Genomic DNA, 17,643 nt, shown 5'->3' with positions numbered 1-17,643 from the left:
TTATGAGAAATTCAAGTCAGTTTCTTAAAAAAAAATTTTGATTTTAAAAACTGACAAAATTTTAATATGTTTGTAGAATCTTTAAAACTATTTTACTTAGAATGATCGGTGCTCATGATTTTGCTAATGTGTTCAACTTTGATAAAAGCAAAAAAATTGATAAGGAAAAAGTAGGAAAATAGTAAAAATTTGACAAGTGAATTTTTATTTCAATTTAACAAACGATTTCTGAATTTAATTTAAGCATTTATAAGTGACAAAAAAAGTAATAACTAGGGTTGTTCGCCGTAAACAAAAACTTACGAAAATTTCGCATTTTTATCTTCCGTATTTCAAGTTGTTATTGCGGAAGTTGTTCTTTCGCAAATTCACCTTCCGTAATGCGTTATACGAAAAAAATAAATAATAATTATTTCGTAATAGCTCTTTACGAAAAGAAACTTGCGAAACAAATCATTTCGAAAGAATATTTGCGAAACAGTTCCTTACGGAAGGAGCGTTTCGGAATGTGCGCTTACGGAATAAACTCGAAAGTATTCATTAAACTGTTATACAAAAAAATATTATTATTTATTATTTAAATAAAATAATGTTGTTAAATGATTCTTCAATAGTTTTTACATATATATCTATATATCTATATATATATATATATCTATATATATATATATATATATATATCTATATATATATATATATATATATATATATATATTAGGGATATGACTTTTTTGCAACCTACTAGGCCTGTATCGTAATTCAATGAACTTTTATGTAAAAAGAACGAATAGATGTTTCATTTTGACATATTTTGAAAAAAGGTCACCCCAAAACCAAAAAATCGAATTTTCAATAGGTACACTTTTGTACAGTAAATGAATATTAAAGGCTGAAGATGTTGTAAGAGTCATACTCCTGTTGTTATTTTATTTATTTATGCAACATGTACTGTGATATAACAAAAAACATTATGTGATATATAATTATACAAGTATTACAAAATTAACAGTATCAAAGCGTCTAGTACAACAATATACATAACTGTCTGTGTCTATAGGCCTACTGTGTTTAGTACATGGGTCACATGATGCTCACGTCTCATAAAGAGTCTAGCGCTTATTACTTAGAATGAATCGAAGTTGCAGTTTGTCTTTCTTTCTGCAGGAAGCATACAGGTCTTGCATCACCTTGATTGCACGTTCAGCTATCTGATTACTTCGTGGTATGTCGATGACGGATGGCTCTTTCTTCCAGTGATTTTTGAATGACTGCAATGCCTTTTTGTAAGGCTTCAATACATCAGATAAATTCTTGAAGTCATTGTCATTGTACTTTTGACTACTAAACCAATGTTCTGCCCACTCATATGAAATGAACCTGCAAACCTTCTCCAAATTCTTTCTCGCTTCAGGCATAAGAATGAACGCCAGAATGGCGAGAATGGCTCTTGAGTTCCATCTGGCATTGCTCATATTAGGAATGTTCTGAAAGTGAATCAGAGGGAAGTTTCTTTGTTCTTCATAAAACCTAAACACTCTTGTTAAATGGTACAAAAACTTCATATCGTCTCTCCACCCTGATTTATCAAGAATTTCTACAGTTCCATTCACAAACTTATCCTTCAGTTCATCATACTTATTCAACAGTTCAGACACAAATGGGTATTCAATGTTTGGAGATTTGGTATCACCCCCAAGTTCTTCGTCCATCACCAGACGGAGAATCCTGTCTAGTACGTGATGCTGACAACCGATAAATTGTGGTATTGTGACACCCTTTAATTTAAACATACGTTGCAACTTCACAACAACTCCATTTCTCTTCCCAGTATTGACGTTTGTTGTATCAGTAATGATCATCTTAATTGAATTCCACAAATTGTATTCATCAATAAGTTTGGCAATTTTTTCAGCAACAGTTTCAGCTTTGCCATCTTTTAAACGCAGTGCATCAAGTTTCACGTCAGTTCTTTCATTCTGAAGTACAACTACCTGATATTCCTTATCATCTATTCGTTTGCCGTCAAAGTGTAAGGACCACTGTTCCATTTTAAGTTGTTGTATCATTTCTTTTTTTAATTTACCTGCCTCTTTGAATATGGACTTGTAAATTGCTGATTGACTTGGAGTTGGAATATCAATACCTTGTTGTGATAATACATTGCATATTTTAGCAGCTTTCTTTGTGGAAACTCCACTTGATGTAACCATACTTACAGCAAATTTACTTTTGTAGTGCTTTCTAGTTTTTTTCTGAGTGTCCTCATCATCGTCTTTATCACCGTCGTCGTCTTCATCATCTTCACTCTTACTTTTGCAGTTTTCAGATTCAGTACCACTGTCTGTGGTAGACAGGACTTGTGATGTGGAAGGTATTGCTGTTCCAGACTGGACTTTCCTTCTCTTGGAAGGGTGAATGGTTTCTTTACTTGCCACTTGTCCTGTTGAGTACCCCACCTGTCCTTTACTTTCTTTTTGTAGGTGGTATAGACGTTTATCTTCCGAGGATAACAACTGGCCATTCACTTTCGTAATGTCAAATAATGCATTGAGAACATCATATTTTCCACGCTTGACACATTCATCATAGACCTTCAGCACCTTCATAAGCTTTGCTCTTATCACTTGATCAGACACACGTGGAAAATTCAGTTTATTGTCCCACAATTTTGTAATTTCCTTAGAAATTTCGTCTATTCGTTCTTTTCTTCCTTTAACATATGCTCCGAGAAACTGGTATCTTCCTACGATCTGCAATTGAAGTGGTATTCTGGATTTTTCATCGAGTGAATGTTCTTCTACAGCCACGCTTCCTCTTCTTCTGTGTGACTCTTGAAATCTCACCAAATTTTTAGTCCAAGTCTTCTTGTTCTTTGTTACTGTGGTATGACTTTTCTTGTGAGACATCATATAATATTGTTACGACTTTACGGATAGCTGAGCGTAAATATCCGTTTAATAAAGTCGTTTAATTAATAAAATACTTTAACTGTATAGTAATCCAATTATAGTTCGATAATCCAGTCAATGTTGATAACAGTTCGATAATCCAGTCCGTATCCTAACGATAATGCTACAACTACTTATACTTTGTACACTTACAGCGTCTTTAGTTCGCTACAGTAGTTCCTTATTAGCTCAGTTACACGCAGAGTACTTCATAGAACTATTCACATTATTAACACTGAGCTCTGACAGCAGCTCGCTTATATAATTATTTAGAGCTTCCAGAATGTTCTACTAAGTTCTATAATCTTCTACAGTCTGTTACAGTCGTCTATATCACCGTGGTAACACAATGACGTCATCACATAACAATTCCAAGTATTTGCCGGCACACGGCCGTTTCGTTGCCATGGTAACGTGTGGCGTTATATTTATAAATTCATAACAAAATAATGAAATAAATAGAATTAAGCTGAGAATTAAGCTTAAGATTAAAACATCGGTCAAAAATGAATGTATAAAAATGGTAAATCAAATTTTTATTTTGGGGGTGACCTTTTTTTGTTGCAGAAAGCTATTTGGGCCTTTTTTCATGATTTTAGGTAAAAGTTCATCGATTTATGATACAGGAAACATTTTATTTGAAAAAAAATTAAAAAGTCATATCCCTAATATATATATATATATATATATATATATATATATATATATATATATATATATATATATATATATATATATATATATATTATATATATATATATATATATATATATTTATATTTATATATATATATATATATATATATATATATATATATATATATATATATATATATATATATATATATATATATATATATATATATATGTATATATACACGCACACACTAAAAAAAAAAGTAGAAATTTCTACCTTAGGGTAGGATATGTGATATACCTTTAGTAAGGTATAATTTTCTACCTTTTAGGGTAGAAAATTATATTAAAAACAATTATTTGTCATACAATTTTCTAACTTAAAGGTATAATTTTCTACCTTATAAGGTAAAAAATTATACCTTACTAAGGGTATATCTCATATCCTACCTTAACTAAAAATTTCTACCTTTATTTTTTAGTGTGTATATATATATATATATATATATATTTATATATATATATATATATATTTATATATATATATATATATAAATATATATATATATATATATATATATATATATATATATATATATATATATATATATATATATATATACAGTGATCTTGAAAGATTAAGAAAGTTAGGACGAAGGTGGGGGAGGGAGGGGGGGAGGGGAAGGAGTTGCTGAAACAGAATATAAGGGGGGCCTAACGCAACTCCAACCTAAATAAAAAAAACTGAAATTTGAGTTAGTTTGACGGAAAGGACAATATATATATATATATATATATATATATATATATATATATATATATATATATATATATATATATATATATATATATACTTGTATATATATATATATATATATATATATATATATATATATATATATATATATATATACAGTGACCTAGAAAGGTTAAGAAAGTTACGCAGCTAAAATTTAAATAGAAAAAACTGAAACTTTAAGTTAGTTTTGAGGGAAAGGACAACGCTTCCTCCGCAACATGTCCCTATACCAGTGTTTACATGCATTAATATTTATCAAGTACCGACTTTGGTTCACTTCCGACATTCGGTTGTTTATTGTCTTTGGCTTTTCAGAAATGGAGGTTTACTATTTATATTCTTATACATAAAAACTTAGTAAAATATTTGGTTCCATTACATTTTATGTCAATTTATCACTAATTTTTAGACTATCTACAGCTCTAAAACTTTCAGCGCTTGTATAATCCTGGTGAGCTTCTATGTTTAAATTTTTTCCCGGGGCAAAGACTCGGGAAAGGGTTGTATTTTACGTACCCGCTTTTTTGCTGCAAAATCTTACAACTAAATTTTTACTGCTCTCCAAAATAGCCAGAGCTTTATAACTTTCAGCGGTTGTATAGTTCCAATAACGTTGGGATGTTGAAAATTGCGGGGGAGGGGAGGATCAAACTTAAAGCGTACGTACTTTATGGAGTAGTTATTTTTTAGGATTGATTACATGACCTATATCTTTTTTTGATTTCAACGACAGCATTGTTTCCCAATCACGCAATTTTATTCATATAAAACCGTTTCTTTTTTTCCATTAACTTACTGACTCAGGGGCTAATTAACTGCTCTCTCACAACTTCGGGTAAGTAATGAATATAAAGAAAGGAACAGGAGAAAAACTGCCTTTGAGTTAAGCTAACGACAAGTTTACATTAAAAATTAGTTCGATAACGACCCTTTTTTTTTAACCGATTTACTATTTGAGGCAAATCTACATGATCCCAAACAAATGACTTACATGCTCTAAATTTTCTTTTTTCCCTCAAAATGGGAAAGTTTATGTTGTTCAAGTTATGTTCACTATTTAACTCTTGTTCATTGAAAAACATTTTTAGTATATCTTATGAAAGTCTAGGTTTATTTATAAAAATTTACTAACTGAAACATATCAATAATTATTATAATAATTAGTATTTTAGTTACCTAGCTAATCATACGTATTTGGTTCATAAAACGTATTTAAATATTTTTAATATGCCGCGTTTCGTAAGTGTTTTTCCGTAATGAAGTTGTTTCGCAAGTTTCAGTGCGAAAGAGTTTCGTTTCGAAAGAAAAGAAATTTGGTTTTTTATCATTATTTCAAAAAATAAAACCTTAAAATGTTCATATGTTGCAATACTGAAAATAAAATTTTATTATAAACATTTTGGTATATAAAAAATTTAATTTTTACAATTATATCAGTTTGGCCAACAAAATTTTGTTATAGACTCCGAAACGTCGTTTAGCGAAATAGCTCATTTCGCAAGTGCGACTTCCTTAAGCCCTTTTTTCGTATGTTGCAAAATAGTTTTGTTTCGTAATTCAACTTGCGGAAGACATCATTTCGTAAGAAGCATTTGCGAAATGAACATCGGCGGGTTTTTTTGTTTCGTAAAATTCGGTACGAAAAAAGAAAATTCCTTATTCTCAATATCCTTCCGAAAGAATTGTATTTTTCCGGAATTGTACGAAACATTCCGGTTAACAATTCTAGGAATAACTAACTTTATAACTTGGTAATAAGAATAAAATACAAAGTTTAAAAGAATGAGCGTTATTATCAAATAGATTCTACATGAATTCTACATGAAGCACCAAACCGTGTATATTCCAATAAATATATTATATATATATATATATATATATATACATACAAAAATTATTTGACTTTATTAAAATCGCTTCTACAAACATTTACCTTACCTTACTTGTAAACCATTACACGTTAAGAGTTCTTTTTTGTTCTTACTAAACAATGTTATACGGCAATCAAATAAAAATTGTGTACAAAACTGCTATTAAAAAATTAAATGGATAAAAAATTACTTTGTATTAATAAATAAAAACTTATTTCAAGAAAATAAAAAAAAAATTAAAAAAACATTTCCTATTAATCAAAAAGTTTTTTGTAAAAAAAGCAACATGTATTTTCACATTAAGTGCATCGAAGTGAAAAAAAACAAAAAACATTGATATCAAGATTTATAAAAACATACACATATATACACACACAGAAAAATCTTTATTACTTACACAGACATTAAAACACAAATTGTGGACTTGATTACAGATCAGCGTAAAATGTCATTAACTGAAAAATCGATAATTTGGGTAATGTTAAAAAAACAACTGATATTTTGGGTAATGTTAAAAAAAAAGGAATTATATTAAAATTGTATAAAGTAGATTAGAGTAATATGAGCACCTAAAGCGAAAATTGGAATAATTTCAAAAATAATTAAGCTGGATTCAAAATTGTTGCGAATAAACAATATTTAGGGATCCCTACTCATGATCCACTTAGATACTTGGGCACCCAAAATTTTTTCTTAAAAACATAGAAGTTTTAAAAAAGAAACAAATTCCTCATATTAAACAGACCACTTGGTAATATGAGCACTTTAAATTAACTCAAAAAAACAAATATTAATTTTGTAAAAAAAAATACCAACCTGACAATTAGAACTAATTTTTGAAATATTATGATTCCGTTATTAACAAAACTTATCATTAAAAGATCAAACTTTAAGCCACTTTTGTTGAAACAATACAACTATGTTTTCCGCAAGAAAAGAAAAAAAAATTAGTTCGTTATTATTTTAATTTAATATTAATATTATTTTCAGTTTGTTATTTTATCAATTTTATTAACTCAAACCTTGGAACAATGAAAATTCAATTTTTTTGAATTTAAATTACAGAAAAATGTTAAGTATTGTTAAACAGTTAAAAAATTTTACTATATTTTGTTTTTATTCAAAAAACCAATTAAAACCACTGCTTTTTTTGGACTTTAAACTAGGTAATTTCAATAAAATCACTGGGTAATTTGAGCATGCTCATATTACACAAAAATGGCATCTTTAAATAAAGTCAAAACTAAATAGTTCTATGCATTGTTTTTTAAACAAAAATGGTCGGAATTTTAGCTAACATATTTTTCTTTATGAAAAAATTAATTTCATTATTTTACAACCAAAATTTTGCGCCACAGATTTACTCATGCGTGATGATATTATTTTAACGACGCAAAATATTTAACGGCGTTTTAATTAAATGATAGCCGCTAATTACTGCATATAGATTTACGCTAATTGTACTGATTCCTGTAATCACCACATAAAGTCAATTCAAAAAGTACATAGCAACTTTAACTTCACTACTTACATCTAAGAAATCTTTAAGTATGCTCTTATTACCAAGGTGCTCATAGTACCCTAATCTACCCTAATGCTTTTATATAATACATTAAACAAAAAATGAAAAAATTAACAAATTATAATGCTAATTTTAACACCTAAAATTCAGTTTTTACCAAAATGTAATCGTTACAATTTATTAGAACCTATGTTCTAAATGATTGTTAGTCAGTTAACAACTGCATCCACCACCTGACGGCTGGTTAAGAAAAAAGCTGTCTTGATTGCTCGGATCAAACTTTGACGTATATCTGTTTTGATTAATTAAAGGCGAGTCTGTATCAGTCATTCGATCGCATATGACATCAACTAGTTTATCAAAAGCCGCCCTGACATTAATGTTATCTTTAGCAGATGTTTCAAAAAATGGAAAACTGAGTTGCTCAGATAACTTTTTTCCTTGTTCATAAGTGACAGCACGTTCTTCGTTCATGTCACATTTGTTCCCCACAAGCACAACTTGAGTGTTATCCCATGAGTAAGTCTTCACTTGACCAGCCCTATCGAATTTAAAAGTTTTATAAATAAGATGAGAAAAAAAAGCAAAAAAAAAAAAAAAAATGCAATTTTCTGATGCAAAGGTTGAAGTTTGTTGTGCTGTTAGTTGAAGTGCTGCCTTGTAAGTAAATTACATTGCAATAAATAAAGTGAATTTTGAAATTTGGTATTTAAAGTTTGTCACCTTTCTAACAAACTGTGACAAGGTTTATGGAATAAAATAAATAAGGCATTGTAATAGAAATGAAAGTTATGTTAGTTGGTAACTATTTGCTTTGAATGATTTAAAACAAATTAAGTTGTTTTCATTTATTAAAATCTAGTTAATTTCCGCTAAATTATGATTTTAATTACAATAAATTCCAATGCTAACTAAGGAATGACAATATCGTAATAAAAAATTAAAGATAAAACTGACATTAATAGATGTTGGTTTTACGAATGATTTCTTACTTTTGGTAAACTTCAAAATCTGATTAAACTTTTTTTGTGTGTAATATTTATATTATTCATTTAAATATTTATAATAAACAATTTTATAATATTTATTAAATATTATAAAATTAGAATAGTTTTTTACTATTTTTTACTATTTTTTGCTCTTAATTAATTATTGGATAATCTTTTTTGCAAATATTTTTAAATCACGTTGTAGACAATACTATTATTCTGAGTAAAATGATATCAAATTTTATTTTTGATGAAAAAAATTTGTTATAAATAAATGAGCTTAAAACTCTCGGAAGTTAAATTTGATATCATTGAACTTCAAAGTTTGCAGGTATAACTTTTTACGCTGATCTTTTTTCATTATCAAATTTGCTATTTAGAAAAAAAGTTATGAGTAAAAAACGGAAAAGGAGAGTTGTGGGGTTGAATGAAATACGCTAATAATAATAATAATAATAATAATAATAATAATAATAATAATAATAATAATAATAACAATGAAATTTTTCAATGAAATTTTTCTGAACTTAAACAGCAAACAAATCAAGCAACAAATTTTCTGAACTTGAACAGCAAACAAGTCAAGCAACAAGTCCAACGAAATTATTAGTTGCAAACCAATTTAAGTGTAAAATGTGCCGAAAAGTTTTAGGCGAAGCTTCAGCAAGTCAAAATATGGAATGGTACCAGTGTGAAAATTCAAATTGCAAGGTTTGGCTAAGTCAAACATGCATACCAAAGCGATACGTAAAGGCCTGAGTTTTATTGCACCAAAAAGTGCTGCACAACTGAAAACTCAACTCAACCTCTAGTACCTCTAAACAACTCAACATCATCACAAGAATAAAAAAGTTTATTTTATTTGATTGATTTTTTAATTGTTACTATTTTTTTTTTTTAATTATTATTATTGATTGCCTTTTGTTTTTTAATAAAGTGTTGTTTTAATTACAATTATATTTGCAAATATCGTTCTTCCCGAATGTCATTGTAGAATAGAATAAATTTTTTTTAATCAAATAAAGTTTCATAAAAAATTTTATTTGAAAAAATTATTTGATTTTTATATATTTAAATACTCTCATATTCTCAATATTCTGAACAACTTTTAAAAAAAAATTAAAAACCCATTTTCCGTAAAAAATAAATAATTAAAATCCTTAACTATTTTATTTGACGCCATTTTACTTTATATTTTGAAAATTCTTTTATTTTTATTCTTTCTAATACTTTTAAATAAATAAAAAATCAAAAATTGGATCTTTCTAAACATTAAGTATACTTAAAGAGCAAGAACCTTCTGAAACAAGGCGAGACTAAACCTTTATGGTTCAAGATGAATATAAATTAGAACTATGTTTTATGACATGACCAAGAAAAAACATCTATATAAATAATGTGAGGTTCAGATAAAAATCGTACCAGTCAGCAACAGCTTTGAATGATTCTTCATTGGTAACATCATACATTAATATAAAACCCATAGCTCCCCGATAATATGCAGTCGTTATAGTTCGATATCTTTCTTGACCAGCTTTAAAAAAACGTAGATAAATACATAGCGCATACAAATATGTTATAATATTTTTAAAGTATATATTTATTTAGTACATATATGTATGTATGTATGTATGTATGTATATATATATATATATATATATATATATATATATATATATATATATATATATATATATATATATATATATATATATATATATATGTATATATATATATATATATATATATATATATATATATATATATATATATATATATATATATATATATATATACTTATATATATATAAATGTTTTTATTATTATTATTATTTGCCGTATATTAAAATTTACAATAAAATAAATTGTGTTAATAAATAAGAGAGCTGGAGCAAGCAGAAGACATAAACTGTCTTATCATCGAGCACCATTTACATTGAGAAATCGTCAGTTTATATACAAAAAAGAAAGGTAGCTAAGTACATAATAAGAATTTTACACTTGTTAGTTACAATATAAATACTAATATAATATAAATATTATTGTTGAAATATAACGCAATATATCAAAGATTAACAACAACATAAAAGTATTAAAGTTTTTTAACAAAAAAAAATTAAATAAAAATAAAACTGCAACAAAAGCGAAGTAGTTTAAATAACTATTTTTTTAGATAATTTATATTATTTATGTATTTATTTTAAAAGAGATATTTTAAATCAAAGTCATTTTGTAATAAGAGACTCTTAGATTCTTTCCGAAATTGTTCCAAAGAGATGTTTTGAATATTCTTTTTTTTGTAATAAATTTTGAAAAGTGTTTCCATAGAAACGGTCCGCGGTATTGGATTTAGTAAGAACTTAGTTTTAAATTAGTTTTTGGTACAATAAAGTTGTTAATTGAAAATTTAGTAGGATACTTGTGCGAGATTTCACTAAAGTAAGACTGAAATACAATAGGAGAAAGCCCATGTTTTATTTTAAGCATGAATTGTAGAACTTGGTGTATATTAAGTTTATAGATACTTAGGGCACCGAGCTTCCTTAATAGAGGTTCACAACGAAAAATTCTGTGTGCACCAAATACAATCCTGCATGCGTGTTTTTGCTTATTATAAATTTTTTTAAATTTACTATAATTAGTACTACCCCATACAATATTACAGTAAGAGATAAAACTATGAATATATAGTATTCAAGTTAGTATTTACAGCCTCCATATTTTATTTCAGTTTCATTTATTATGAAACAATGGTTCTGAAAAATTTATTTAAACATCATTACTTTGGATTTTCAGATGGGCTTTTCAAATATCCTGGTTAAAAAAGATAAACTTTGTTCCCAAAGAAAGGTTGTTTTCGGTTATATTTTGGTTATCATAGAGTACCGCGGAAGAGCATTTAATTGGGAAGTTCACTCTTCCTTCCTTACCAATGTCGCTTATTTAAGCTGAAGCCGTCGTTGAACCTCGGACCTCTGGTTTCTGAGCCAAAACTCTAACTACTGCTTCCCTTATACTGCTCAATTATTAAGGTTTCTTATTCCCCCTCCGCCCCCCCCCCCCCCCATCCCTTCCTCTACATCCTTAATTTTATTTGTAGAATTGCCTCTAGTCATGATTGAAAAGCATTTTCTTATGTATTCTTATATATATGCAATCAATAATATAGGAACAATGAAATAAAAATAAATAAAACTATCCTTGTTGGAAGCTTGGAGGTACCTTTTTAAAAAGTACAAAATATACAGATACAAAATATATTAAAATAAAAAATTTAACTCGGTAAAATTAAAATTGGTTGTAAAATTGTATAATTAATTTTAAAGTGTGCTTTTTATAAGATATAATATAAGATATTTGTTACCTATTGTTACCCCAAAGCTTACCTGCTGACTTTTTAACTAGGTTTTAACAAATAGTTATAATATAGCTAGAGTGAGAACAAAGTAAAATATAAAATGTAACTTTTCATGGAACAATTTTTGTAGCAGCATAATTTTCAATTAAAAACCGCGTAATTATCATAATTTAAAGTCAACCGATCACATTCCACTTTTACAAAAATATATCTAATAATATTGTTTCAAGACGTCATAAACAGTCAAAGTATTGCACAGTGGGCCAGAATTGACTAAAAATGACAAAACTGTTTTTGGGTTATGATACATGTTTATAGAGGTTTTTGTGGCCAAGGATTTCATTTTTGGGCTCCATTTTAAATTTGGAGTGGTCATGACCATACAACTGGTTATTTTAGGGGTTGTCAAGGGTGGTCATGGGGTTACTCGTTAGTTTTTAAATTAGATGGGACATGTTGTATATCTAAATATAGGCAATTGCGGTCAGAGAATTTGAAATTGGGAATATTCAGTCTTCAGGAGTGGTCATGACTGCTCAGGCGATTATTTTAGTGGTGGTCAAGGGGGGTTCTGGAATATCCCAACGGTTTTTTAATTAGATTGTTAATGTGTTATGTTTAAGTATAGGTAATTAATATCAGGGAAATCAAATCCGGTCATATTTGGTCTCCAGGAGTGGTTGTAATTGCACAAGTAAGTGTGGTTATGGGTTGTCAAGACATTTTCATGATTTTTACTTATTTTATATACTCTATATTTCTCTAATATTGCGAGTATAAACAAATAACATTCAATAAAGTTGAACTTTAGTAACATATTTATATATATATATATATATATATATATATATATATATATATATATATATATATATATATATATATATATATATATATATATATATATATATATATATATATATATAAGAATCTAGGTGATGACATACATCATGCATTAGTACATCAAGAACCTCTTGGTCGCCTCAGGTTGATTGGAGTCTTTGGCTTTTCCCTGACTTCTCCTTATTTTGGACACTTTAGTAACGAAGCTGCAAAGCATTTTCATCATAAGATCATAATTTGTTTGAGGCCTGGAGAATTTCATTGTATAGTGATCTCTGTTGTTTAGTCTAAAACATTAATATTAGGGTGTATGAATATTTTTCCATTTTATGGGCGTTATTGAAATGAACAAAACACATTTGACACATTAAAGTACAATTTTCTAGATGAAAACGACATTTTAGAAAAGTTATTTAGGCGACATTAAAACTAAGAAAACTAGTTTTCTCACTTTCAACACAATAAGAAATTAAAAAAGTTTTTTCTCGGAAACAAACTAATTTTAACTATTTACTAAATAAAACTCTTCTTTTTACATAAATAAAAACTTTTTGCATACATAAATATAAATAATAAATATTCTCTTCAGTGACGGATCTGCATTTTTTGGTGTTTGAGATAGCTAACTTCCAAACATGGAGCAAACTCTAAACATTTGTATGTTTATACTTATGCCAAATAATGACGCTATGCAAAAAATTGCGATGGTTGGAGGCTGGGAACAAATAAGTCCCAAAACTTCGTCATTTAACCCCCTCCCTACCATTACCACAAATGTGAGGGCAACAAGCTGATAAAATATTTTTTGTACTATTCTTAACACGACTTATATTCATCGATAAACATTAAGTTTCGTAGTATTATCTCTCAGCGTTCAAAAATTATGACAATATAAAGTTAAAACCCCCCTAAATTTGAGGGGGGTAATTATTTTATATTGCCATAATTTTTGAACGCTGAGAGATAATACAAGAAAACTTAAAATCTATCGATGAATACAAGTCTGGTTGAGAAAAGTATAAAAAATACTTTATCAATTGTTGCCCTCACGTTTGGGGTGAATGGGGATGAAGTTTTGGGACTTATTTATTTCCTGTCTCCAAATCGTTATTTGTTTCCTCCTCCTTCATAAAATGTTCCATAACTTTTCACAATAACATTAAAAGTGCAATTTGAAAAAGATGTTAAAAAGATTTAAATGATTAAAACTGTTCTTAACATTTTTTTCTAAAGGACTTTTTTTTTTTTCAAAAAAATTCTAGATATAGAAGACTTTTTTAAGAATTGACGATTAGGCCCTCCCCCCTCCCCACCTACTTTGAAAACCGTGTTGTCAGCCCTGTTTTAAAATTTTCCTTGTTCAACGAAATGGCGCCATGTTGATTTGCTGTTGAATTAATTATACTACTAAGACTGTCCCACGATTTTAAATGATTTTCGACTTCATTCTTCCAGCTAGTCTATCATATCTCCTTTGTTTTAATATGCATTCTAAAGCTCTAACATTATCTAAAGCTCTTTTTTATGTTTTAACTTTGTTTGCATCACATTTAAAAGCATTGAGATTCTCTTAAAACTTTTTAGGAGAAACTTAATTTAATGAAAATTTATCAATCTGCAAATAAAACTATAATACTTTAAAGCATATATGATTCGGTGAATGTTAAAAAGGCGGAAGTCCAACTATGAAAACTTTCGGGAAACTAACAAAAACTGCATTTTCCCCGGTAGTAAATTTTTGTTAATGGTTTAATAACTTTATTTTTGAAGAGGATAATATTTTTACCTTCAAAAAAAAATTATTGAACCATTAACAAAAATTTACTACGGGGAAAATGCATTTTTTTTTAGTTTCCCAAAAGTTTTCATAATTGGACTTCTGCCCATTTAACATTCACCGATTCATATCTTATAAAAGGTTTAAAAATTGCATAACTTAACATCCAAATTAATTTTTAACAATAATAGTAGGGCGGTAATTTATTTCTCTATCTCCTGCCCCACCCCAGTTTTTATTACGATTATGATAAAGAACTTTATGCCGATAAAGATTCGCATAAAAACATTTCAACAAGCATTTTATTTTTAAGTACGCCACCTTACCTTACGTACCACCTAGTTTTTTCTAAATTAAGATGGTAATAAAAGTTTAATTTCCATGAAAATTCATGCATAAAAAATTTGCAAAAAAAATGAAATTAAAAAAATGGCTCTGGCTATTTATACATACGGTTGTATAAAGAATTGGCTATTTATACACACCATATGTATTTTTTGATTTTTGTACATACATCGACTGACCTGAATAAAAAGGACATACATGGAGTGCACATACATCAACTGACTTAAATAGGGAAAACATGTGAGAAGTAAATTAACGCCAAATACTAAAACAAATTATGAAGAATATACCGCTAATTTTTACACCTAATAAAATATAAATAATTATTACTTGATAATTTTGTTGGAAAAGTTAATCTAATTTTAAATTAAAAAAAACTTACCAGTGTCCCATATTTGTAATTTGATTCGTTTATCATTGCGAAACACTGTCTTAACTTTGAAATCGATCCCAACAGTTGATACGAAACCTGAAGTAAAGGAATCTTCAGAATATCTTAAAAGAAAACATGTTTTGCCGACCGAAGAGTTACCAATTATAAGAAGTTTAAATATATATTCTGCAGTATGTTTGCTGTCAGAAGATACTGCCGCCATTTTTGTAAATGCGACGAAAAAGATAGATGCAAAACAAATTTTGTTCACGTGGCAGCCTTGAACCAATCGTATTCATTGCTAATAACTTTGGATTTAAAAAATCAACGTCTTCTCCGTCGAAATAAACTTTCAATTAGTTCAGGAAAAATGCTCCGTGACTTGACACTTTGACTGTCAATACTAGAATTTATGTTTGATTCGTGAGTTTGTTTCTACATAGTAAATATTGATTTTAAAATGTTAAATTTTGTTGTTTAGCAAATACTGATTAACAACGTTATATTTTCAAGTTGAAAACGGCACAAAATCATTGTTTTAAATATTTATTTGTAAATAGTTATTTTTATATTATTATACTGTGTTAAGTTAAGCTTCTTGTTAGAGCATGAAAGCAGAGACATATAGCTATGAAAGTATACAAACAAAGGGGTATGGGTAAACATTTTTCTAAGCAAATTAGAGTTAATAAAGTGCTTTACTGATACAAATAATATTAAAAGCCTATAAATGGCTACAAATTCGCAACGTAGACTCAGTTCAACTCTAGGCTGCACATTACGTTACAAGTTACTCAAAATTGATTGTTCTAAAAAATGGCAATTTTTTTTATCTTTTTAAAATAATTTAAAGCAAATTAACCGTTGATATAACATTTCTCCCATCCAAATAAATGTATATTTAGTAAAAAAACTTTTTATATTTTATGAAAGTAATTATATCAATGTTTGTTAAATAAGTATCAAAAAATAAAATGAAAATTAATCATTTACTTTATGCGTAGTTCCACGCAATCCTTTATTTATAATAGCAGCAATGAATGTACGTCCTATATGTCAAATATCTTATCTTTTATGTGTATTTATGAAAATATAAGAGTGAAAAGATATTTTGACAGGATTCAACATCAATTGAATAAACATCTATACTAGTAAATTCGGAGCCGCCCGTGGCCGTGGTTTTGAGCAATAATTACATTTTAAAATTTTATTTTAATTTGAGAAGCGAAGTAAAGAAAGGGTAGCCAATAAAAAAGATTCATTATGCATAATCAAAAATTATTATTTATTAGTTATGGGTTACAATACCGTTATACGTTAAGATACGTTACCATACCAAAAACGGTAACATACCGTTAAACGTTATAATACGTTACCATACCAAAAACGGTAACATTACCGTTTTCGGCAACCATTTACATATATAAATTTTATTTATTTTGAGATTATTTACATAATAACTGTTTAAAAATAATTTTGTTTAATAACAACATTATTCATGCGAAATCATACCAATATATAATTTATTACATATTTATAATTTAAATAAACAATTGTTTACTTACGTTGTGAAGTAAAATTTTTAACTTCGTCTTTAATGTCTAAACTTATACTAAAATTATTTAAATGCTAAAAATGTCTAACCTAATTGATAATTTCTAAACTAATTTCTTTAAGCGTGTGAAAATGATTTATTTTTACTATTATAACTAACCGCTAAGAAGTAATAAACTGCGGCGTTACTGAATCAAAGAATCAGGAATTCAGTGACCTGGGTGTTTATATAATCTAGTCTCTTACTCAAATGATATGATATAATGATAATTATTCTAATGATTCCTATTTTTAGTTAGGCTAGTTTGTTTTGAAACAAACTTTATTAAGCAAAAATTTACTTAATAAAGTTTGTTTCAGTGCGTTAAAAGTAATGCTTAAATTGTTATGTAAACATTGACTATACTTACATGAATTTTTTGTAATTGTGTAAGAATGTTTAGGAAAATTCAACCCATTAAATTGCCCAGCAAGCACATAACGTTATTTCAACGTTGCGAAATAGTTGATATATGGTTGAAAAATAACGATCTAAATTTCAATTAGTTCAACGTTAAAAAAAAACGTTGAAAATTTCAACGTTAATTCAACTTTTCTTTTTATTTAAAAATAAACGTTGAATTAACGTT

At 27.8% G+C, this 17,643-nt stretch overlaps 1 protein-coding gene across 1 annotated transcript; it reads right to left on the bottom strand.

The window, feature by feature from the left end:
• Window positions 1-6,155: 6,155 nt before the first annotated feature.
• Window positions 6,156-15,859, bottom strand: LOC100209447 (ras-related protein Rab-3C). Its single transcript, XM_065801478.1, has 3 exons — window positions 15,470-15,859; window positions 10,187-10,298; window positions 6,156-8,316 (listed from the first exon to the last, which is right to left on the bottom strand). The coding sequence occupies exons 1-3, from the start codon at window positions 15,681-15,683 to the stop codon at window positions 7,989-7,991; spliced, it is 654 nt and encodes a 217-aa protein (XP_065657550.1). The 5' UTR covers window positions 15,684-15,859; the 3' UTR covers window positions 6,156-7,988.
• Window positions 15,860-17,643: the final 1,784 nt, after the last annotated feature.

The sequence above is a fragment of the Hydra vulgaris genome, chromosome 07 (assembly GCF_038396675.1).
Source record: "Hydra vulgaris chromosome 07, alternate assembly HydraT2T_AEP".
NCBI lineage: Eukaryota > Metazoa > Cnidaria > Hydrozoa > Anthoathecata > Hydridae > Hydra > Hydra vulgaris.
The sequence above is the reverse complement of the archived record's forward strand: the minus strand, read 5'-3'. Positions and strand labels throughout refer to the sequence as shown.